At 41.2% G+C, this 26539-nt stretch overlaps 1 protein-coding gene across 1 annotated transcript in view; it reads left to right on the forward strand.

Annotated features, from left to right (window-relative positions):
• The window catches only part of LOC124132410 (proto-oncogene tyrosine-protein kinase receptor Ret-like), a 107903-nt gene that overhangs the window by 69172 nt on the left and 12192 nt on the right, over positions 1-26539 (forward strand). The window contains exons 9-18 of the mRNA XM_046496324.2: positions 3484-3696; positions 4138-4296; positions 4734-5035; positions 6545-6689; positions 7338-7445; positions 9038-9255; positions 13094-13216; positions 13810-13880; positions 20462-20502; positions 23116-23212. Of these exons, the coding sequence (XP_046352280.2) occupies positions 3484-3696; positions 4138-4296; positions 4734-5035; positions 6545-6689; positions 7338-7445; positions 9038-9255; positions 13094-13216; positions 13810-13880; positions 20462-20502; positions 23116-23212 (1477 nt within the window). The remainder of the gene's footprint in view (positions 1-3483; positions 3697-4137; positions 4297-4733; positions 5036-6544; positions 6690-7337; positions 7446-9037; positions 9256-13093; positions 13217-13809; positions 13881-20461; positions 20503-23115; positions 23213-26539) is intronic.

A 26539-nucleotide genomic window follows, 5' to 3' on the forward strand; every position in this document is an offset into this window, starting at 1 on the left:
CACCTGGTGGTATCAGTGATTCTCAATGACCTTTTCCCCCTCTGGAATCTATATTGGCACATAATGGAGGCTGATCATTCTTTGGCGTTATATCACTATTTACATACTGACCAAACCTTTAACTCGGGGCGGTCGGGTAGCCTAGTGGTTAAAGCGTTCGCTCGTCATGCCGAAGACCCGGGTTCGAATCCCGACATGGGTACAGTGTGAAGCCCATTTCTGGTGTCCCCCGCCGTGATATTGCTGGAATATTGTTAAAAGCGGCGTAAAACCATACTCACTCACACTCACTTTAACTGGGTAGCCATCACTTGACAATCCAGGGTCGTTTAAAATGAGTATTGATGTAAAACAGAAAGTCACTCTAAAAGGTATATTTTCAAAACTATTCACAATTTCTAATTACGAGGAACAATTACCAGATATTTAACATTACCTCTTGTCCAGAATACAAATACAATTCTAGGCAGAATCTAAGAAGACATTTTGAAATATTTTTGTTAAAAGCAGTCACTTCAGATCCAGTCACGACAACATTACACAAACAACCTTCAAAGAAAAGGTGAAGGGTTTGTAGGTGTGTGCTCTTCGAAGTCATAATATCAATATTGGCACTTGCCCTTAAGTATACATAGATATAGTTGTAGCAAAACGACTTCCTTGCGGGACCACTCTCCGTTGACAGCGATAACAGCTTGTTTGGAATGGACGTTTATCGGTTGTGCGGGTTGAAGGCTCTGCTGTAAATCTTAGCAAACTGACATGTGGTGATACCTGATTTGTGACGTGATGTGTGATGTGCAGTGATGTGTCATCACTGATTTTCGGTGGTCGATTCATATGGTTTTCACTGCTGTTTTCCCTTTTGCACCATGCATAATCTGTTTCGTCGGATGGTCGATACTTGTTGTTGTTCTCTGGCGTTGACGTTTTATATTTGTAAAATATGCACGTACATGATCGTTGGTCAATTACGGGAACGGTTTACTTCCAGACAGGAACCCGTCGTACAGTTTGAGTGGCACTCGTACATAATAGATTTTGAATGACCTGAATTAACTCGCTAGGAATGCCACTTAGCTCGTGCCTAGTTTTCCATGTCAAGACCATTTAATGATATGTGCCTCAGAATGGCATGAATTTAGAAAACATGAATCGGCTTTAAATGAATGAGATCCTGACTGTCAAGTATAAGAAATATCTATAAACGTTTTCGGAAAATAATTTTGAATATTTAATTTCGGATTTGAATTATTCAGTTGATAAAGTATTTGTGTACTCTGAGTACGCTTACGTCGTCGATCATTGGTTGATTCGTGATCGGCGAAAAGCTAGCTGCTAGTAATAATTACAATACTTAATTTTCTTAAACATGCACTTCCTACTTTAACCCGATGCTTTTTTTATTTTGATATGTAAAGAGGGATAAGTATCCGTAGACAAGGGCATGTGAAACGGAAAGATGTCATTACCCCAGAGGAAATCAGGAAGCCATGAAAACGGTAGACAGTGACCATCTTGAGCAATGTGGTTAGGATAAAAATATCCGCAACACACTTTCTATGACCAAATAATGTTTATCTATTAACAAATACAATCTCCTGTTCTCTTGTACTATTTGATTCCTTGGTTTCGTTCGTCCAATGGTATTACTGTTAACACATATTATCTTCACATATTGTTAACTTGATCCAAGCATTGTTACGGCTTACGCTGAATATACGTTCAAAATTGCTTTTGTGTAGCTTTTGATTTATAGACACGGGCGCGCGGCAATACATGTTAATGATATTCTTGATGTTCTGAGAAAGTATATGATACATAGCAATTGTTGCATGAATAGCTGTGTTGTGACCGGTTGTCCAGCCAGATCCTTTACCAAGTGAACGGCAGAGCTGACTCGTCAATTCATTCACATTGCCCTGTTGGATGTGCGATGACATTTGAATGATTATAGGACGCTTCGTATTGCAACAATCCCTTAGTTAAGAAATAAGGTGAGGTGAAATTGGGTTTAACGTCGCGTCCAAGATTATTGCACTTATATAGCGACGTGCATGCACGTGTATGTGTGTGTGTGTGGCTGCTTGTACTAGTCCGACTGATGCCGATTTATAGTGCTAGCTCACTGAGATACCATGCCGCAGTTTAACATGAATACCCCACTCAGACACAGTATACTGACTCCGAGCCGACCAGTCCTTGTTTTAGCCCCTTAATGCCGAGCGCCAGACAGGGTAACAACAAGTACCATCTTTTAACGTCTTTTTGTATGACGCGGCCCGGGATGGAACCCTGGACCTTCCGCTCTCCGGGCGGACGCTCTACCACAAGACCACGGAGGCGGTCCAGTTAAGAAATAAACGATGTGTGAATGAAGCACTTCAGGGAGAATCAACCAGGGACTGCGCAATGTTTTAATGTTTCACTGTACGATAAACAACTACCACTCGTAGCGTATTTCTCATATAAGACGTCAACATTTTGTACAGCCTCTTTAAGGATGTAAATAAAATGTACAATGTTTAAAAATATTTACCCGTACTTAAATAATGATGACTCCCTGAATATAATCTGACCTCGACAATGTCGTACATGTCCCTTTTATGAAAAGGGGGTTTAGGTCTGGTATTTCTCGGATATTCTCACAATTTTCACGTCGATTTTTTGTATTTTTTTCTCCGAACACCGATTGTCATATCTCTCCTATTATTTAATCCGATCGTTCGATCGCTGCGTTCATCTGCGTTGCCCAGCAACATCTATGGGGAACAACTCACGACACGCCTCCCTCCCTTCAATTTACGAGATTGTTAAGTTACGAGCCCTTGTTCGAATCTCCATAAATGACAGAACAGTGATTTGTCGTTAATTAAACCACGCCCAGTTCTTAATTGTTCTTTGCGATTTATCGCGCAGCTGTCTTATATTGGTCTTTATTTACTGCAGCGTATCAAAGAAATAAATAACAGGGAGAAGTAACTCGATCAAAAGGCAAATTGGTATCAACCATCCATCGAATGTGAAGGTCAGGTCAAAATATAGGTGGCTAGCAGACAAATAGATCCCATGACTGTCAAGGAAATACCATTGAAGTAACTATTTTGGATCCCTACATGGCCTTCAGACATCAAAATGAATATCTCCTTGATGAAAGATGTTTTCAGATCCTTCTCCCTGTCTGTTTCCAGGTGAAAGATAGGATGTTCTCAGTTCAATGACCTTGTTTGTTTCCAGATGAAGGGTGTTCCCAGTTCAATGTCCTTGTTTGTTTCCAGATGAAGGATGTTCTCAGTTCAATGTCCTTGTTTGTTTCCAGATGAAGGGTGTTCTCAGTTCAATGACCTTGTTTGTTTCCAGATGAAGGATGTTCTCAGTCCAATGTCCTTGTTTGTTTCCAGATGAAGGGTGTTCTCAGTTCAATGACCTTGTTTGTTTCCAGATGAAGGATGTTCTCAGTTCAATGTCCTTGTTTGTTTCCAGATGAAGGGTGTTCCCAGTATATGAATATGTCATCGTGTGAGAACAGCTGCGGACTAGGGACTGCGGACCGACGGTGCAGGTGGCGACCCGGCTACACGAACATGAGCAGGCTGTACTCCACTTGTACGTTCCTCTGGAGGACGTGTCCAGACAGAGTCTGTGACGAGCTGGAGCAGCTGAATGCCTATCTCTGTCCACAGGACTGCACTAACGGTATATGACCGGTTTTGTTGTGACACACTAGTGCCATACTTTAAACAAATCAAATCAATTTGTTTTCGACAACAATGGAAAGATACGAAAGAGTTCTTAAAACTGGGTCTGCCCTGTCAAATGTATTTGTTTGTTGTTTAACACCGCACTCAGCAATATTTCAGCTATGTAACGGTGGTCTGTGAATAATCCGGTTTTTGGCGTTGAGGAGATAAAAAAAGGGCTGGTCGTCTTAGGGTCAATATACCGTGTCGGTGATCAAACACACGCACGCCAGACGCACGCACGCACGCACGCACGAACCCACTCACGCACGCACGCACGCACGCACGCACGCACGCACACACACACACACACACACACACACACACAAACCAATGCAATTACCCTTATCGATCTTTCGAAAAAAAACCAAGTATTTAACAAACAATTCTTTTACAGAATCAATCATAGGCGAGACCCGTCCGACCACAGGGCGTGGCATTGGAATGGCTAAGGGCCCGTGTTGGTGTGACGGGAGACCGGTGAAGTGTCATTGTATGGGGGACTTGCGACTGGGCGTCACCCACACCGAGAGGGTCACTCACGTTGCTGGTACAGGTATATATGTCAATAGTCAAAACATATGGTGTCCACAAGTGTTCAAGCCTTGACCGGAATTAATCGGGAAATTCATAGAAACAATAGCACCAATAATGATGACACAGTAGTAGTGAAACAATTGATTTAAAGTTAACATGTTTTTTTCACTCATATCTATTAAAAATCATGTAAATATCCACACCATATTCAGATAGGATGGCTCCATTGTGTGGCCTCCCATAGAAACGGCGTTGATCTCATCAAGGGACGGTTTACCGAACAAATATTTAATAATGTATTGAAGAAACACGCTACTACATGTATATAACTTTGATACCAGCGCTATATGAATGCGTCCTGTTATTACAAACGCATATGATAATAAAGGTTATCGAAAGGTAATAATCAAATTATCAAATGGGCAACACTTTTAGAGCTACTGATGTACTTTACAGTTGCCGAGCAACGAGCAGACGACACCGATTCCTGCGGCAATATGTGCAAGGCATCTGTTGCTGCTTCCGTTGTCTGTGTAGTGGCTGTCGTTGTCGTCAGTCTTGTCATTTGGCTGGTTTGGCGTCGACGTAGAAGTCGTCGTTCACAGGTCCTGAAACATGTCGGCAGCATTGTATCAATGACGGCGTTGCCGTCTGACTACCTGGAGGACCGAGAGCCAAGGACGTCGTACCACACTAACCCCTCGCCGCAATGGTCGCCTAAAGTCACCACAGTACCCCCTGTCAGTAATGATCTTCGCGTAAGTGACTCTCACGTAACAAACACGCCTTTGTGAAGATTTCCAAATGTGCAATTGCCTTATCCGATTTTTACAATATGTTCCCGAGTTTGAACAAATGACTTGCCTTTGCATGTGTTTGTGATGGGTACCACCGGAAGGGGAGGACATCATGGTATCATCACTATTTGATACTGATTCATAACCGCATGCTTATTATAATAGTCGGAATCGTGCAATTGACAAAGATTTCTTATGATTGGATATGGAAAGGGTTTTGTGGCTTTATTATTATTATGATTATGGAACTTGTTTTGTCGCATTTATGTACGATACATTCATACGTTCGTTATATCCGTCAGTTCGTTATAAACGTGTTTTACTGTATTGTGGAAAGGGTCGTTAAGCTGTTATTTGATACACAAGTCATGATATGGCTTATATAGGGACCTGGTCATAACGGAGTTGTATAAGAGTTGGTTAAAAGTACAGTAAACTACGGTTATAACGAACTCAAAGGGACCACTGATTTTAGTTCGATATAACCGTAATTCGTTATAAAGATATATACAGCATATATACAGTAAATGGCCGGGACCAAAAGTATATCCGTCAGTTCGTTATAAGCGTGTTCGTTTTAAACGTAGTTTACTGAATGTATATTGCCGAATATGGCTACGTAAATATAACACAACGTGGTCTTTCAATGTAGTTCCAGTTACAATCACCTCAGACTGTAACTTTGGCTGCAGATCTCTCATAGTTTTCGATGACCCTCACAGTGCCATTGTACCCTGCCCTAAAAGACAAAATGCAAATTTCAAAGCACTTTATATTTTATGATAAAATGTCCTTTTTTTCATGACCCTCCAAAATATGTGTACTATTTTGTATGGCCCTTCTCTATAGATTGTCATATTGTTTGGTAACCCTCTCCCGATTCCCTCTGACCCATCCCACCTTATAAAAAATGAACCCTTCCCTTGGGCCTGCTCGAAGCCTAGGTTGTAGTTTGGAGTTTCATGTGATTCTTGGTAAGCAAGCGCCATTCCCGTGCTCCCGGGCCTCACAAAAGTGATCACTGCAGGACCTGCACCACTTCTGGCGTTCCTCCAACAGCCTAGTGGTTAAAATGTTCACACGTTACGCCGAAGGGTGTGAGTGAGTATGGTTTTTACGGCGCATTTAGCAATATTCTAGCAATATCACGGCGTGGGACGCCAGAAATGGGCTTCACACATTGTACCCATGTCGGGAATCGAACCCAGGTCTTCGGCGTGACGAGCGAACGCTTTAACCACTAGATAGGCTACCCGACAGCCCATGTTACACCGAAGACCCGGGTTCGATTCCCGACATTGGTACAATGTATGAAGCCCATTTCTGTTGTGCCCGCCATTATATTGCTGGAATATTGCTAAAAGCGGCGTAAAACCTTCCTCACTCACTCACTAATTTGTCGCATGGTTGTGACCACCTTTAACACACACTCACTCACTCACTCATGAAACACCTGCTTGCCCTGTATAGGTCGACAAGTGGGAGTTCCCCCGGGAACACCTTCACCTGGAGCAGACCCTCGGGGAGGGGGAGTTCGGACAGGTGGTCCAGGCCATGGCGTGGGCGATCTACGGGGACGACAAGTACGCCACTGTCGCTGTCAAGATGTTAAAAAGTGAGTTTGATTTGACATACAGTGTAGTTAACACAACACGGGTGCAAACAGGAATTATTTTGTTTTTGAAATAACATGATTAGAATTCGTGACGAAATATGTATGTTATATACTTCGCGATGACTATTCCCAGCTCGAACTCGCTGAAACTGTAAAAGGCAACTATGCTTGTCGTAAGAGGCGACTAACGGGATCGGGTGGTCAGGCTCGCTGACTTGGTTGATGCATGTCATCGATCCCTATTGCGTGGATCGATGCTCATGATGTCAATCACTGGATTGTCTGGTCCAGACTCGATTATTTACAGACCGCCGTCATATAGCTGGAATATTACTGAGTGCGGCGTTAAACAACAAGCAAGCAAAGAAACTCGCTGAAACTGAATATAAACCGCTAAACAGTCTCTTACGAAGGTAAGAATGAGAGGTTATGTATTGGAGTTTCGGCATCTTGTGTAACGTCCAACTCTTGCTCCAGCGGGGGGTTGTGGCGTAGCTTAGTGGTTAAAGCATTCCCTTGTCACTCTGAACACCCGGGTTCGATTCCCACATGTGTACAATGTGAGAAGCCCACATCTGGTGTCCCCCGCCGTGATATTGTTGGAATATTGCTAAAAGCGGCGTAAAACAATACCCACTCTTTCCGCAGCGGATGCCACAGGAGCGGAGTACCAGGACTTGTGGTCGGAACTGAATCTCCTCAAGGAGGTGAACCACCCTAACGTGATCCGTCTGCTGGGAGCATGCACACAGAATGGTAAGTACGTCCCGTGTCGACCGTCAGCGTCAACCTAGAGGATAGCAACTCAAGACGCATTTAAAGTCTTACTCCTTCTGAAGCAGTATTAAGACTAACTGATGGGCATTCTAGAATTTGGAGAGAAAACATGCAACTTTATGGATAACAACTGGTTTATTGCATTTAACGACATTTCGTACACCGTTATCATCTCGAACCACAGCTTTATAGTGTACGAATTAGGACTGCAACGATGCACCTAGGTCACGATACGTATCTCGATACTCACATCACGATTCGATACGTATCTCGATACGCTACGATACTCATAGTGACAAGAGAAGACAAGAGATAAATGAATGAAACTTAGTTGATAGAAATCATGAAAAATTAAATGAAAGTGAATGAGTCATAAACACATATACTGTAATGAGTATTTTTTAACTCAATGAATAATCTGCCATTTCCATGTAATGGCAAGCAAACACAAAAGTAACAGTCCCACATTGAGTAAATAAGTACCAGTAACTTGCAATTTTCACAGTAAGTCCCAGGTGGCTTCTCTGGCAAAGGACGAGCGTCTGCTTTTCCCGGAATGTTTGACTTAGAGACTGCTCAGCCAATCAGAAAGCTAGTACAGCCGCTGTATTTTTGAAGACGTACGAAAATTATATTGTCCCTACGTTGAAATTCATTTAAAACACATTCAAAACGTATATGTAATAAAAGTTTATTAAAAAGAATGTATCGTGAAAAATCGAGATACAGCACCTCACAAATCGCACACCGTAGCGTATTGAGTGAATCGCGATGCATCAGCCCTAGTACGAATCTACATCGAAACCTCTTAATGCAATAAACCAGAAGTTGTTATCCACAAGTTTGTGTTAAGATGTGAAAGGCAGCTATAGTTAATGGATATTACCTCAAAATACGTCAAAGTGGCTATTTGCTGTTGGAAATACATGATCTAATTAGGCCCTAGAACAAGTACTCATGCATGACCAGTTTGTATGCGTGTATTGACAGTTGCCGAGAATTGTGAACGGGTCGTTAGCTTTGCCCTGTAAATTCTCCATGGAGGTCGATGGAGAAGTCCTGCTAATGGTTCAAGTGGTGGCTTGTCGCACCGGAACGACCCCTGGGGTCATCAGTAATTTTCAGTGATCCATTCATATGATTTTTTACCGCTATTTTGCCATTTACGCCCCGTGAAATCTGTTTCGGCGTAACAGGAGTCCACTGCGTTGACGTTTAAAATTAACCAACTATGGTTACACTATGTGACATCCACCAATTCCTTTTGCCGCGGGACCCATGAAGATCCGGGGTAGAATAGGTCTTCAGCAACCCATGCTTGCAGTAAAACGCGACCATGCTTGTCGTAAGAGGCGACTAACGGGATCGGGTGGTCAGGCTCGATCACTTGGTTGATGCATGTCATCGATTCCAATTGCGTGGATCGATACTCATGAGGACAATCACTGGATTGTCTGGTCTAGACTCGTTTATTTACAAACCGCGAAATCATCCTTATGCGTATCGATCCATACCACATGAATTTTTATGGTTTGAGTACAAAAATGCCATCGGGATGATTTCTTTTTCAGGTCCGTTTTACGTGATTGTTGAGTACTGTAAACATGGATGCTTGAAAAGCTATTTACGAAGTGCACGATTTAAAGACCGGAAGAGCTGGGACGAAAAGCAAAAATCCGTGAATGCCGAAACTGTCCGGAATGAGACGACAGTTGTGCTTGCAATTCGCGATCTACTTTCCTTTTCATGGCAGATCGCTAAAGGCATGGAGTACCTGTCCAACATGAAAGTGAGATTTTTACCTTGTTGTTATTGAGATGGCGATATAAAGTATTTAGTATTCATCGGCATGTGTGTGGATTTCACATCATAACCACGGAAGTCGACCATAAACGATTAATTCCGTGTGTGTGATAAATATGCAAGAAAGTGAGATTTTTACCTTGCTCAATACTGGATTGAGATGGCGATATATAGTATTTAGTATTCATTGTTGCGTAGATTAATATGAATGAATCAAACATATATGTTTATGTTTTTGTTACTATTTTGTGAGATCAAACTTGCAAACTGTTTGTAAGCTGCAAGAACGCTATTTCATAGAAATACATTTAAACTTCTTACATAAAACGTACATGAATATATGGCCAGTGGACATCTGTTGTGAACAGTTGTGGCATGTGATTAGAGTGAGTGAGTGAGTGGTTTTACGCTGCCTTCAGCAATATTCCAGCAATATCACGGCGGGGGACACCAGAAATGGGCTTCACACATTGTACCCATGTCGGGATTCGAACCCGGGTCCTCGGCGTGACGAGCGAACGCTTTAACCACTAGGCTACCCGACCATACCGGCATGTGATGTGAGATGGGGCGTGGGTATGTTGCTGGATGTGACATGGGGCATGTACATATGAGTGTTTGTAAGTCGGGGCGTATTGGTGTAAGAGGGGATGTGATTGGATGTGAGATGGGGCGTGGGTATGTGGCTAGATGTGACATTGGGCATGTACATATGACTGTTTTTAAGTCAGGGCGTATTGGTGTAAGAGGGGATGTGAGTGGGTGTGAGATGGAATGTGGGCGTGTCTGATTGTTAGATGGGGCGTTGGTGTGACTTGGGGCGTGGACGTGTGTGGTGTTTGAGATTGTGCATTATGTGTATGTGAGATGGGGCATGGACATGTCTCTGTGTGTGAGTGAGTGAGATGGGGCGTTGGTGTGACATGGAGCGTGGACGTGCATGTCTCTGTGTGTGAGTGAGTGAGATGGGCCGTAGACGTGTGTCAGTGTGCGATGGGGCATCGGCTTGTGTGTGGGTTTCACATCATCACCACGGAAGTGGACCATAAACAGTTGAATCCGTGTGTGTGTGATAAATATGCAAGAACGATAGAAGCGTTCGTAAAATATAATGCTTCGTCATCTCTTTAACAGTTTATGAACAGTTGATGAGGTTGAAAGGATGTTCCACATGGTGTATCTTCAGCATCTGATGGGAAACCTTGATGAGAAATATTACCTGCATGCAATACGATGCATATTACCAGCTGTGATGAGTTATTTATGCTGCCTGAAGACCCACCGTAATAACACAGTAATAACCAAAGCAAATAAGTACGGAAGCGTAGTAGGCCCACATTGAATTTTGTCTGTTTTTGGGGAAGGAAGTCCTACGTAGGAGATAATAAGTCCTAGGTAGGAGATACTAAGTCCTACGTGGGAGATAGTGATGCTAGGCCATACTAAGTCCTACGTCAGAGATAGTAAGTCCTACGTAGGAGATAGTAAGTCCTACGTAGGAGATAGTAAGTCCTACGTAGGAGATACTTAGACAAAAAAAAATCACCGTGGCCCTACTACGCTTCCGTAAATAAGTACGTTGGCCCTCGTATTCAATGCAATGTTTCTCAATATCAATTTCACAGCTCCTGCAGAGATGTGGTAAACTCCGCCAAGACACGATAATAGCAGATCTCGGACTCATTATCGCCGCATTCTGTAGTGTTTTACCTGAAGCCTAGTGTGTAAAACAACCCCATCGGTGTTTTAATGTTACTGTGTACGCTTTGAAAAAGCACCTTTAAATCATTTTACTCGCTTCACCAGTCAGTTACTTATAACATAAAGCCTTTGATGGGCATTTAGAAGTTGGGAGTACATGAATACTTGACACTCTTTATGTATAGCGACTTCTTTTATTCTTTGTGTAAACATCATGATATAGATATAGTACGCTATGCACTTACAAAGCATTCGCCTGATGAAGAAGCAAGAAGTAGCTCTGAAACACCCTTACCTCTTCTCCGTATAGATCTCTTCTCCATATTTATTACTCCTACTCAAATCTCAAGAAAGGATACACCCAGTTTGATGGTGACCAGAAATAAAGACACACGAAAATTAAGTGAGTGAGTATGGTTTAACGCCGCATTTAGCAATATTCCAACAATATCACGGCGGGGGACACCAGAAATGGGCTTCACACATTGTGCCCATGTCGTGAATCGAACCCGGGTCTTCGGCGTGACGAGTGAACGCTTTAACCACCAGGCTACCCGACCGCCCCTACAAAATTAATGGTTACTCGATGCCGGTAATGTATTTTATACGGGTATCATAGTTGTGTTTTGGACCTGAAGGTTGCAGTGTCTCGGAGAGTGTTTTGAGCCTAGTAGGGTTTTGATAACGTTTGTTATGTTTAGGCCAAATCAAATTCTGCCGCTTGCATTGTCTTAAAATGATAATATATGAATGGAGTTTCGTTATCCATTGAACATTCGACTCTTGACGCCTCTTTTGTATTCCGGCAAGAATAGGTCCACAGCATACAATGAATATTGTAATAACATACTAAACTGATCTGGTGCTGTGTGACCTGAACGATTTTTTGCCAACGTACTCCGATGCCACTGGTTTATTTGGCACTTACTTCCTAAAGGCAAGAGCGTCCTATTTATCAAAGTCTTCACCCGGGTCACATCAAGCCCACTTTCCTGTGCTAAATATGATTGGACTATAGCACATATCGATAATCCAATCAGAGAAGTTTCATAAAATCAACATCCGGGTTCCGAAAACATGGCCGCTGCCATATAACTTGTCGAATTTGTACTGAAGTTATTTTAACAATTAAGCGAAGACAAGCATTCTTTAAGTCTTTCCAAGTTTTAAATCAGTTCGCCCAAGTACTGTGATTTTAAGCGGTACGATAATGAGAACAGTCAGTAAACCCAAGTGTTAGACAGTCGTATGAAAGTGATTTACCACTGCCTGTCCTTGTTGATACAAATATTTCTTCTCCATCTTTTAAGCCCCTCAACGATTTCCATTCTTTGTCCGTCAGGGGTGAAATCGTGAATGTTTTCGTTATCTGAACGACCAGGCCGTCGTCTATGACGGTCGCCATCTTTGTTAAGCAATACAGAGATCTGATTGGGTATCGCGAATGTTTATTACAAGGGGCACAACTTGTCATCTACGCGAGGTGGCGCCACGATCGAGCAAATAACAGTGATCTTGATGTGGCAAGGGTAGAAACAAGGCTTTGATTTTGGCTAGTGGACACGCTTGCCTCGGGAAGATGATTTGGCACGGTCTTCATCATTGACAGGCCGCGGTCACTCTACACTCAGGCTAGTAGATAGTTTACAGATATATTTCTCAAAACTGTTGATCTGTGGTCGAAATTAAAATAAAATAAAAAGTAAAAATTGCTCTTCAATTGTGGATTTGTAAGAAAATATGATCGGTAGGAAGGAAATGAATACAATTTCAACTTTTCTACTTTCTTTTGTGAAATATAACAGGAATATCAAACATTTTACACCGTTTATATTGGACCAAAACCACACACTGTTTAGTGACCTAGTGAAGCTACAAATAGTATTTGATCGAACAGTCATGGGTCGTTGTACATATACCCCTTGTCTCAGGCAGACAGGGAAACAGTTTATGTTTCTATCATAAGGGTGATTATCAGGTTCGACGTTAATGAAAAAAACTTGAAACAGAATTATATTTTTTCCTACAATCCTGACTTAAACGGACGTGGATCCCTAAGTCAGGTAACAGAAAGTAGAACGCCTGATGTTCTCCTGTAATCTGTACTCCCATCCTTCTATCAGTTTGTCCACAGAGATCTGGCAGCTCGCAATGTACTTGTGGGAGACGGGCGTGTCCTCAAGATATCAGACTTCGGGCTCAGTCGGGATGTGTATGAAGCCGATGCATATCTCAAGATGACGAAGGTATGTTATCCTGCAATGGCTTTAGCATATCTGATCATTATCATATTTGACATCTGAGTTTGCAAGCTGCTGGTCCGTTAAATCACCTGGCAGACAATATGTAGAGGTGATACATACTTCTCTAACTTCATCGTTAGTAAAAACCTAGCACGCGATCAACAGCACATGGTAATATGCACTGTTAGGTGTGTACTCGTTTGCTGTGCGTTCAATAGTACTCATGGTTAGGGAGTGAGCGAGTATGGTTTTACGCCGCTTTTTTTAGCAATATTCCAGCAATATCACGGCGGGTGACACCAGAAATGGGTTTTGTACCCATGTCGGGAATCGAACCCGGGTCTTCGGCGTGACGAGCGAACGCTTAAAGCACTAGGCTACCCGACCGACCCGCTAATGGTTAGGGATAAGATTTAGCCTAAAGATAAGTTTTTTTCGCCAAAATCAAACGTTATTAATTTTGTTGAATTGTCAGAATAGTTCCTTTATAGGCAAATGTAATTGGGACAATCATCTATTTGTTTGTCCATCGTTAAAATACAAGTCTCTTTTTAGTGAAGTCAATGCTAACAAGGTGAACTGTTTTTCATTTCCAGGGCCGTATCCCCGTGAAGTGGATGGCCCCAGAGTCGCTGTATGCACAGATATACACAACCAAGAGCGACATGTAAGAACACCTTCTGTCTGACTTACTGACATAGAGCAGTAGGAGTCTAGTTTCTCATTAGTCTAGTTACTAGTTTTGCCATTGGGCGCAAAAGGCAGAATAGCGGTAACATTATATCAATGGATCCCTGAACCAGCTATATTTCAGCTATATGACGGCGGTCTGTAAATAATCGAGTCTGGACCAGACAATCCAGTCATTGACATCATGAGCATCGGTCCACGCAAGTCAGCGCGCCTGACCACCCGATCCCGTTAGTCGCCTCTTACGACAAGCAGTGTCGCCTCTTACAGCAAGCATGGGTTGCTGAAGACCTGTTGTCAGCCGGATCTTTACGGGTCCAACACGACACTGGGTCTGACAGGGATTGTTATGTTATTGCGTTTTTGTAGAACAGTTCTTGTAAAAGAGGACATGAATAGGGTCAACGCCACAGAAATGTTAGTCTCGATTATCTTCCGAAGCAGATTTTGTTTGGTATAATGGGTAAAATAAAATATGAACAGATCACTGACCCGCATAAATCTATGTTCATGTAGTCGTGTCCTGAGGTGGAGGGTTGCTCGTAATATCAACCCTTTGTTTGACCGACTACATTACATACAGGCCGGCGTGGCAAATCTGTTTAGCGCTGCGTCTACACAGCTCAGTACTCCCTTGTAGAGATTGATGTCAGATAGCATTTGGAAGATTATATGACGCTTCTATCGATACTTTGTTTACTTGGTTGATAGTACTTGGACGCTTGCAGGGAAGATCCGGGGTAGAATAGGTCTTCAGCAACCCATGCTTGCCATTAAAGGTGACTATGCTTATCGTAAGAGGCGACTAACGGGATCGGGTGGGCTCGATGACTTGGTTCAGGCATATCATCATATCCCAATTGCGTGGATCGATGCTCATGATGTCAATCACTGGATTTTCTGGTCGAGACTCGATTAGTAACAGACCATTGTCGTATAGCTGAAATATTGCCGAGTGCGGCGTTAACAAACAAACAAACAAACTGAAAGCAATGTGCAATGTTTGTCTTTCTGTGCTTGATATGCATACACACATAAACTGAAATGTATCATTCACAACTTGTTTAATCCTCCTTATAGTAATACACGTCTGATGTTGAAACGTACACATACACAATTATCAATTTGTTGATAAAACGACAAATACAGCGCAAAGCAATTTTGGAATTTCTTTTGTTATTAAATGCTTATTTGTATATACTGTCATTGCCTTACAGAAGGAATAGATGTATTGTAGAATTTCTGTACACAATTAATTTTTTTGAAAAGGAAATACTTGTTTTCAATAATCGTGGAATAATTATGAAAAACTGAAAAATATAGCTATAATAATATCATTTTGAAAACGCAAACCTTCTATAGTTTCTTGGGTATTTTACTTTCAAATAGACGTGTATTGTCAGTGTAAACTCTTTCATAACACAGTTGCAGTTGAAACTAAAATATCTTGCACCTACAATTCTAATTAAATGTTTGATTTACAAATAAACCGTACCCTATTCTATTGTTCTGAGATACTGGGTTGACATGACTGGGATAATTTGGGAACGTTTCCTCACAAAATTGTAAATATGTCCTTGGTGCTGGAAGGTTTCCCACAAATGCAGATGTTTTTTTATATTTACTATAAATCTTTCAGAATGTGTATAATATTAGTATAAACTTGTATGTGTGCCGTATGATTAAGATGATACCAAGCTGAAGGAACGTCCTAAGCACCGTTGAACCTAACTCACAGATGTGGAACCTACAGTTTCATTACATCACTGATAGCATTATTAAACAAAGCGGCACTAAAACAGAAAACAAAAACAAAACAAAACAAATCACTCACTCATTACGGCTCGTTCGGCCGGCTTACAATGAATCATACATGTACTGTAAGGGAATCATACATGTAATGTAAAGAAATCATGCATGTACTACAAGGGAATCGTACATGTACTGTAAGGGAATCATACATGTACTCTAAGGGAATCATACATGTTCTCTAAGGGAATCATACATGTAATGTAAAGAAATCATGCATGTACTACAAGGGAATCGTACATGTACTGTAAGGGAATCATACATGTTCTCTAAGGGAATCATACATGTAATGTAAAGAAATCATGCATGTACTACAAGGGAATCGTACATGTACTGTAAGGGAATCATACATGTACTCTAAGGGAATCATACATGTTCTCTAAGGGAATCATACATGTAATGTAAAGAAATCATGCATGTACTACAAGGGAAACGTACATGTACTGTAAGGGAATCATACATGTTCTCTAAGGGAATCATACATGTAATGTAAAGAAATCATGCATGTACTACAAGGGAATCGTACATGTACTGTAAGGGAATCATACATGTTCTCTAAGGGAATCATACATGTAATGTAAAGAAATCATGCATGTACTACAAGGGAATCGTACATGTACTGTAAGGGAATCATACATGTACTCTAAGGGAATCATACATGTTCTCTAAGGGAATCATACATGTAATGTAAGGGAATCATACATGTAATGTAAGGTAATCGTACATGTACAACAAGGGAATGATACATGTACTGTAAGGGAATCGTACATGTACTGTAAGGTAATCGTACATGTACAACAAGGGAATGATACATGTACTGTAAGGTAATCGTACATGTACAACAAGGGAATGATACATGTACTGTAAGGGAATCGTACATGTACTGTAAGGGAATCGTACATGTACTGTAAGGGAATCATACATGTTCTCTAAGGGAATCATACATGTAATGTAAAGAAATCATGCATGTACTACAAGGGAATCGTACATGTACTGTAAGGGAATCATACATGTACTCTAAGGGAATCATACATGTTCTCTAAGGGAATCATACATGTAATGTAAGGGAATCATACATGTAATGTAAGGTAATCGTACATGTACAACAAGGGAATGATACATGTACTGTAAGGGAATCGTACATGTACTGTAAGGTAATCGTACATGTACAACAAGGGAATGATACATGTACTGTAAGGTAATCGTACATGTACAACAAGGGAATGATACATGTACTGTAAGGTAATCGTACATGTACAACAAGGGAATGATACATGTACTGTAAGGGAATCGTACATGTACTGTAAGGGAATCGTACATGTACTGTAAGGGAATCGTACAGGTACAACAAGGGAATGATACATGTACTGTAAAGGAATCGTACATGTACAACAAGGGAATCGTACATGTACAACAAGGGAATGATACATGTACTCTAAGGGAATGATACATGTACTCTAAGGGAATAATACATGTACTCTAAGGGAACCATACATGTACTACAAAGGAATCATAATGTATTCTAAGGGAATCATACATGTATTCTTACGGAATCATACATGTATTGTAAGGGAATCATACATGTACTGTACGGGAATCATACATGAACTCTAAGGGAATCATACATTTACTGTAAGGGAATCATACATGTACTACAAGGGAACAATGCATGTACTATAAGAGAAAGTTGGGACGAACCATTTATCATTTACCCCCGGGTGGTAAATTAATCATGCGAACATGACAGTATGCTGGTGTGTTGACAATGGGGATGCTTTGATCACTACAAGATGATTACCACAATCATTTTCTTTATCCCCCCGTGAGCACTCCCAGACGGAATAGATCCGCGTCTCGTATTTGCCGTGTGAGCCTACTAATATTGCGATCGGATCGTTGAGTTGCCAGATAGTTTGTGCGTCCTCGTTCCTCGCGGCCCATGGCGTGGACGATGTCTCATGCTGTCAACCATTGGTTTGTCTTATCAAAAAGAGTATTTGCTCACTCGTTGTTGAAATTATATTCCACTATGATATTATATATATAGCTATCCATAGTGGGAGTCAGACCAAATAATTGCAACTTGAACGTTCATGATGTAGCTGGAATATGGCTTTGCTGGGCATCCTATGCTGACTAGCATCGTCCCTTAAACGATATATTGAGTTAACGCGAGTTCATTGGATACAACATCGAATGGACATATAAAGAAGCCAGTCATACTTCGGGAACTGGTATTCCTCTATTCCGCCCGTAGGTAACTTGGCTTGTATACCTCTCAGGAAGTTGAGAATGATATCTGGAATGCAAAACGGATCAACTGGTCGGGGAACAAACAATTCGCATTTGAGCAGATATTGGGCAGATATTAGTACCTGGATACCTGCGGATAACAACAACAACAACAACAACAACAACAACAACAACAACAACAACAACAATAATAATAATAATAATAATAATAATAATAATAATAATAATAATGATAATGAGACTGTCCAACACATTGTCAGTGGATGCCCAACTTTGGCACAAACACAGTATCTTAAGCGACATGATGGAGTGGCTCGATCATTTTATTACCGTCTTCGTCATGCTTGTGGTTTTGACACCATCCATGGTACGACCCGGAATATGTAGAGGGCGTCAAGGATAAATACAAAATTATTTGGAATAGGCCCGTATACAGCCTCAGACGTATCCAGGCCAACAAACCTGATCTTGTCCTTTTTGATAAATCCAATGAAATTATTTCTATTATTGTATTTTATGTCCCCTTTGACACCAATGCGATTGTCAAGATTCAGAAAAAACATGGCATATGTGCAGACCTCGCGTTCGAAATGTCACGCTTGCACCCCAAGTACCAAGTTGTTCGACTTTGTTCTCCCCATTGTTCTCGGTGCCTTAGGTTTGTACCTCCCATTCGCTGTCTGGGCTGCGTGAAGAGGGGCCAGGGGCCCTGATCTGATGATAAGCCTAACCAGCCTGACTGTGCCAGGATCACCCGGACCCTCTTTGCTTCATTTTATATTTTACTCTGTAAATAATAATAATAATAATAATAATAATAATAATCGTGTAACAGTACACTTTGCGATCGCAGACATCAGTAAGTTGTATCACGTCAGATTGTAAGATGTACAAACATGTCTGGAGTTGCGCACCAGGTCTTATAGTGGCCTCATCGATCCCTGTCAAAGTACACCCCCAGGGTAGGTATACACAGTACTCATACAGCCAGATCACGATGGAGAGTGGTTTCAAGGTATTCTATCCGAGCTGATCCGTAATTGGTAGTCGATGCCCTTTTCCTAATGTTATAGAAAGATGAGGGTATGGCAGTGTGCCTCTTAGAGGATACTACCGTTGGGAACGTCTATACGTTATTAACCTGTATTAATCTGGACATGTCTCATATGAAAAAAATTAGTTGTCTTGTTTTCTTTGCGTTCAGCCTGATTTGTATCATCATTTCAAGTGATGTTTTATTGTGTCTTGTTTTCTTTGCGTTCAGCCTGATTTGTATCATCATTTCAAGTGATGTTTTATTGTGTCTTGTTTTCTTTGCGTTCAGCCTGATTTGTATCATCATTTCAAGTGATGTTTTATTGTGTCTTGTTTTCTTTGCGTTCAGCCTGATTTGTATCATCATTTCAAGTGATGTTTTATTGTGTCTTGTTTTCTTTGCGTTCAGCCTGATTTGTATCATCATTTCAAGTGATGTTTTATTGTGTCTTGTTTTCTTTGCGTTCAGCCTGATTTGTATCATCATTTCAAGTGATGTTTTATTGTGTCTTGTTTTCTTTGCGTTCAGCCTGATTTGTATCATCATTTCAAGTGATGTTTTATTGTGTCTTGTTTTCTTTGCGTTCAGCCTGATTTGTATCATCATTTCAAGTGATGTTTTATTGTGTCTTGTTTTCTTTGCGTTCAGCCTGATTTGTATCATCATTTCAAGTGATGTTTTATTTGCAAACATTGTATATGATGTCTGTTAATGTACCGGTTTAGGAAACAGTCAATGTCTAAGTTTCAAACAAATCTGGACCTAGACCGGACATTAGGATCAGGCAATAGAGAAAGGTCTCCCTTTTTTAGAAATCTTGTAATCGGGATCGGGATTACTCACAGCACTAGAGCGTGATAGGAAATTCCTTGTGCAACACTGACATTTTAAAGCTGGACAATCTTAAACATTTGGTCCTGGCTTCGCCATCTTCTACAACACACGTATAAATGTATTTACACATTGTCAAACGACCAACAAGTCATTATCCTCAACAACAAAACTTTTTGGACCCAGTCAGCTAATCAGATTCTTAATAAATATCCCGTACTTTGAATCCTCGCACTCTATAGTCACACCTAGAGAGTCCGTACTTTGAATCCTCGCACTCTACGTCCGGGATTCGTACCCACACTGCCAGAGTGAGGCACCTAATCGCCAATTTACACTTGTCAGAGGGGTACACAAAGTACGTAATCTACACTACCAGTTGTCGGACTTTCATTTTTGCGGATGCCTCGGTGGCTGAGTGGGTTAGATCGCTGACTTTATGTGCTGTCGATTAGGTGCCTCACTCTTGTAGTGTGGGTTCGAATCCCGGACGGGACGCAACCCAAAAGTACGAGAATCTGTACTTTACTAAGAAAGTGTTATCCCAAATATAACAGAATTTTTATAGTGTTTACCTTTTGACGGAGAATGTGCCCCTTAATCTCAGACACCTCTATGTTCATTTACAGATGGTCGTTCGGAGTTTTGCTGTGGGAAATGATAACATTAGGTAAGTAGAATACATACTCCTTATCGACATTATCAACATGATTGTCAGCCCTGCCTCATGATAGAATTTTAAATGATCTGAGTTTGGTTATATATTCCTATATTAAATAATGTGCTTGTGACATTTCGTTACAGTATACACGTTGCAATAAAGACAAACAGTTCCTCATACTCTCAGCTGGCCATATCAGCTATGGTCGCCGAGACCAACAAGGGAACAACGTGTGAAGTCAAATCTTGGTGTCACATTTTGTGATGCTGCTTGATTATCCCTAAAAAACGGCATAATATCGCACTCATTCATCTTATATGGGGATTGGATAGGTAGACAAACTGTACTGCACATAAAAGTGATATCTTTCACACATTCAAAGACAGCCGTCATGTAGCTCGAATATTGCTGAGTGTGGCGTTAAACGACAAACAAACAAACAAACAAACAAATTCAAAATGCCAAAGCCAGAAAATAATCAGTCTCGATTATTAACCGAAACAGATTCTATTTGGCGTTCGGTTATTGGCCAAACCATATTCAATTTGGCGTTCGATTATTGGTCGAACCATATTCCATTTGGCATAAATTATATGTATGAACCACAGAAAGTCAGTGATGACACCAGGTGTTATCGAATAGAGTAAACATGTCCTGCTCTACCGGTAGCACCTGCCATTCACAGCGTTTACTTAAAATAAGTGTTTGTTGCCCAGCGCCGCCCAATCAATACTTCTGCCATACGATAAGTAAACATTCAAAGACCAAGTATCAATAAATTGTAAATTACAGGAAGCCTCTCTTGAGTACTTTCTATGACCTTTATCAGGAAGAAGTTACAAATGCACTAAGAAACCTACCGAGAGGTGCCTAAAAACATACAGCATTACCAAGAATCCACAAATAGCCACAGTTATAGTGAGTGATTGTAGTATTCGCGTGTTTGTTTACTGAAAACTGTCTGAAATGTGGCATCACAATTGGTTCCTGTGAAACTATCATCGAATGTTTCAGTGATTTTTAAGCTTATTGTTTTTGACACTTAAGGGAGTTATCCGTCACCGCCGAGTAATCGCATTGTCGTGAAGGCAGTAGTTGTCCAGATGTATTGCACTGATAAGGCCGTTCCCTGAGTCAAGTGGCTTTGCGGTAGAAGGGGGACCGTCTCAAGGGTGGCGGTCACATCAATTCTCAGCTTGGGAGTGATTTACTCTTCGCGATAGCATCTTCAGGATGGGTTCCAATAAATCCTGTGGACATCACTGGAATGTTGCGATGATATCGGAAAAGCTTATCGTTGCTCTGCAGGCAGGAAGGCATTAAGCCTGACCAGTAGTTGTTCCATGATGGTCAAGAGATGGACGTTCTGGCGTCATCTCCACCGGCAGCCATCTCGGCATCGCTACATGGCTTCAATAAGCATGGTACCAGCATTGGGCCTTCCACCAATCTGCTCACCGCTGTCACAGTAAGACATGTATTTGGTCGATTCACATGGGCATTATATTTCCTGACATCAAGTCGATCTCATGTGATGACCCTATCAAATAATTCTGCATATTCTGAAAGCAATTATTTTGGATCATTTTCAACGCAGGATTTATGTTCTATGTGTGTGTCGCTATATATTAGGTTTTGTACGTCAACACAGTGGAGGTAATGTTGAACCAGCGTTAACGATAAATCATATTCAGACTGGCACGAGAACATAAGGATCCGTTTCTCTGGAGGATGCCGCGGGTGGGGAAGATACGTTCGCCTTTTCTCGAACACCTGGTTTCATCACTGTTCGAAAGGGATACATATATTAAACATATACTTATGACATAGTCGTAGTCGTACAATTAACTCTGCTTTAAGCAATACGAGTGAGTGAGTGAGTATGGTTTTACGCCGCTTTTAGCAATATTCCAGCAATATCACGGCGGGGGACACCAGAAATGGGCTTCACACATTGTACCCATGTCGGGAATCGAACCCGGGTCTTCGGCGTGACGAGCCAACGCTTTAACCACTAGGCTACCCGACCGCCCCTTAAGCAATACGAAAGACCAGTGAAACCACCTCATCTTTTTCTTATTCAGATCTATTCATAAAGATTGACAAACGAGACAAAAATCTATCCATAAGACATGTAACATGAAGGATGACTCCTAGACCAACGTTCCCTCATGTCGAGCAATATTCCAGCAGCTCCGGCCTGTGGTTTCTAAAATTAATGTCACTCTTTAGGTACAATCGAGGATGCTCTTTCAATGAAGAATTCAAAGATTGCCATACGACTCTTGCTCAAACAATGTTTGATCAGGCTTACAACATTCAAGGCATTTTTAAATCTAACAGACGTTTAATGGCAGGTGAAAACTTGACTTGCCTTTGCATGTGTTTGTAACGGATGCCACTTTTGAATCAGGACATCATGATATGATCACTATATGATACTGTTTCATAAATACATGCCAGAGATTTCTTATGATTATGGAAAGGGTTCTGTTGCTTTTATGATACCTTGTCCTCTTTTAGCTTGGCAGCAAATATTTTTTGGTGAATTGACTTAAGCCCAGTATCATAACTATCAACGTTCCATCTGAGATTAATCAAACACAAATCTCTCTTCTTCAGGAGCCAGCCCGTATCCAGGAATCGCCCCGGAGCGACTCTTCAGCTTATTGAGAACAGGCTACCGGATGGATCGACCAGAGGACTGTCCCGAGGAAGTGTACGTTACATTGACCATTTTCATAAACAGACTGACCGCCTTCGTGGTCTAGTGGTAGAGCGTCCGCCCGGGCTCGATCCCCGGCCGCATCATACCAAAAGACCTTAAAAGATGGTACTTGTTGTAAACCCTGTCTGGCGCTCGGCATTAAGGGTCTAAAACAAGGACTGGTCGGCTCGGAGTCTCTATACTGTGTCTGTGTGGGGTATTCATGTTAAACTGCGACTTGGTATCTCAGTGGGCTCGCACTATAAATCGGCATGAGTCCCCCCACCCCCACCCCCACACGTAGCTATATATGTGCATAATATTGGACGCGACGTTAAACCCCATTTCACCTCACCTCAATTGAGTAGCCCCGTCACTTCATATACTTTGTCTGAATGGGGTATTCATGTTAAACTGTGGCATGGTATCTCAGTGGCCTAGCACTATAAATCAACATCAGTCCGGACTAGTACAAGCAGGCACACACACACACACATACACACATACACACACGTGCATGCACGTCGCTATATAAGTGCAGTAATCTTGGACGCGACGTGAAACCCAATTTCACCTCACCTCATAAAACACATTTTGTTTTCCACGTAGGCTCAATCAGAAGTTGCAGCTTTTTTTTCAACATAATTACTTCTTTGCACGAATGCTAACAAATAATCACGCCTTAAAATATACATTTACCTGACGTATAATGTTTAGAAGTGTTGCATGATGATTCCCCTCCACAGATATGATTTAACAAAGGTTGAGGTGCACGTTTGTTATCACAGACATACGGCAAAGTTGTAAATTAGTGTTTTTATTTAACTGTAGAATGTCGATTTAATAATGTTTGTATCTAAAACGTTTTCTTTCAATTCAACAACCGTTATTACATGTCTTTTTATGTGAGTGTTCCAAGAAAACGATAAACAAAGGTCATGTTGTCGAATGTAAGATATAAACAGGCATTCTGAACTGATGGCAGGGCGCGTTGTCCGATTGTTTCTCCGCCGAGCTCTTCTGAAGGGTTGAGTCTGATACAATCAGAGGACGCCTATGGGCATAATGTACTCAGATTTCCTCATGGCGTTAAAATATAAATTCAAACTTATTTTGAAGAGAACAAATTTTGAAAAATCTTAAAGAAATATCTAATCGGGCACAAAAGGCCAGGGATACTGGAAATTGCTAAGGTCTGATCTTCTCCGTAACGAAGGGGTCAGAGAGCTGAAATTTTGGTCCGATATATACAAATGATTTAATTAGAGCATGTAGATGAAGAATAAAGCGTTTTTCTTAAATTTCAGAGATCGTACTGACATGACTTTTTGTAATTTAATAAAAAGATAATTTTTTTTATTCTTTTCGACATCATATGCACTCCATTTGATCATTATTGACGCTGTATCGAACATCATTGATGCATCACGAAACTGCTTCAGCAGTTACTCATGGTACTATCCTCACAACAGTCCACATAACACCCTCAGTCTGGCTCCCCGATGAGTTACAGTGCCGTGGTTGTCACTTTGCATTAATCGGTCACTATTGCTGAAAGTACATAATTATGTTTGAGCGACTTCAGGCGTCACGTGTCGGTCTTAACATCGTTTTGATGATATGATAGCTTGACTTTGAAGAGTTTAAAACCTTCAACTTTAATTTGGTTTCAAGAGATCCAAAATAATGTGAATGAAAACAGCTTTTCTTAATTCTATGTAAATGTTTATCGCATGGGCTGAGTCATTTACGATTGACCTACGTACAGATGTTGTAATATATAACCGCAACTGACTTCATCTGAGGCGAAATGACGAACATAAAATCATGTTTATGAACGATAAGAAAGTGGAATGTTCTCAGCGATATCACGCCAGTAATAAACGTAATGACCTTATATCTTTTTAAAGTTTACAACTGAACTCGTTAGGGATAATATGGCGCATATATCTGATTACAGTAAACTACGGTTATAACGAACTCAAAGGGACTACTATTTTTAGTTCGTTATAACCGTAGTTCGTTATAAGCATATATACAGTATAACTACAGCAAATAATCGGGACTAAAAAGTTAGTTAGTTATATCCGTCAGTTCTCTATAAGCGTGTTCGTTATAACCGTAGTTTACTGTATACTAAATGTGACGGTGCCACCGATGGGACAGGATACGCTCACCTTTTCGCGAACACCTGTGTCATCACTATTTGATAGTGATTCACATGCACCTGTTCATGATATAGTCGGAATGTACAGTCGACTCTGCTTTTGGATTCAGAGGTTTCTATTGACTATGGAAAGGGTTTTGTCGATTTTATTAAACATAAATCAATCGTTTCAAAATGTTTTGTCAACAAGAGACCCAAGGTATTTGATGCCCTTACTATACCCGTAACGTCCATATTCATTGGTCATTGAAAACCTGTTTGTATGGAGCGCTGGGTGCATGTCATTTTGTAACATATATCCGTTAACATGCTCATTGAATTTAGAATTTAAAACGGAAGCCACAACCCACTTTCACAAAGTTTTAGTAGAGTTAAGACGATCGTTACCCACATAATTTAGACCGCCTCCGTGGTCTAGTGGTAGAGCGTCCGCCCGGAGATCCCCGGGATTCGATCCCCGGCCGCGTCATACCAACAGACGTTAAAGGATGGTACTTGTTGTTACCCTGTCTGGCGCTCTGCAGTAAGGGGATAAAACAAGGCCTGGTCGGCTCGGAGTCAGTATGCTGTGTTTGAGTAGGGCATTCATGAATCCTACATTCCTACATGCATTATAAATCGGCATCAGGGCTGACTAGTACAAGCAGTCACACACACACACGCAAGCACGCACGCACACACGCACGCACGCACACACACACACACACTTGCATGCACGTCGCTATATAAGTGCAGCAATCTTGGACGTTACATACTTTAACCTCACCACATACTTTAACACGAGACTCAAATAGTAATAGTCGTAGCGCAAACACTTTAGGTGCGTCTACTTGTGTACAGACACATTCATATCTGCGACTCGTGTTTCATGTATGACTGTATCGTTATAGTACAACTCTACGAAGAAAGTGAAAAAGAAAAAGTCTTACAAATATACCATAGTTATTGATGATAAGGAATGTGTTCATGAAACACTTTGCACCGTTGCACGTGCATCAGCGTGATTGTGAGTTTCCATGGTTAAATTTACATGTGGAATGAGGGATTCTCCTAGAGTTCAACTTTCTCCCATTGAAACAAAATTCAACTGTAAGTCGTATACCCCAGCACTATTAAGAATGATTAACTTTGGAAGCACTTGCAACAAATGTAATTTTTGGGATAACACTTTC

This window comes from Haliotis rufescens, unplaced genomic scaffold (assembly GCF_023055435.1).
Source record: "Haliotis rufescens isolate VD_foot unplaced genomic scaffold, xgHalRufe1.0.p SCAF_20, whole genome shotgun sequence".
NCBI lineage: Eukaryota > Metazoa > Mollusca > Gastropoda > Lepetellida > Haliotidae > Haliotis > Haliotis rufescens.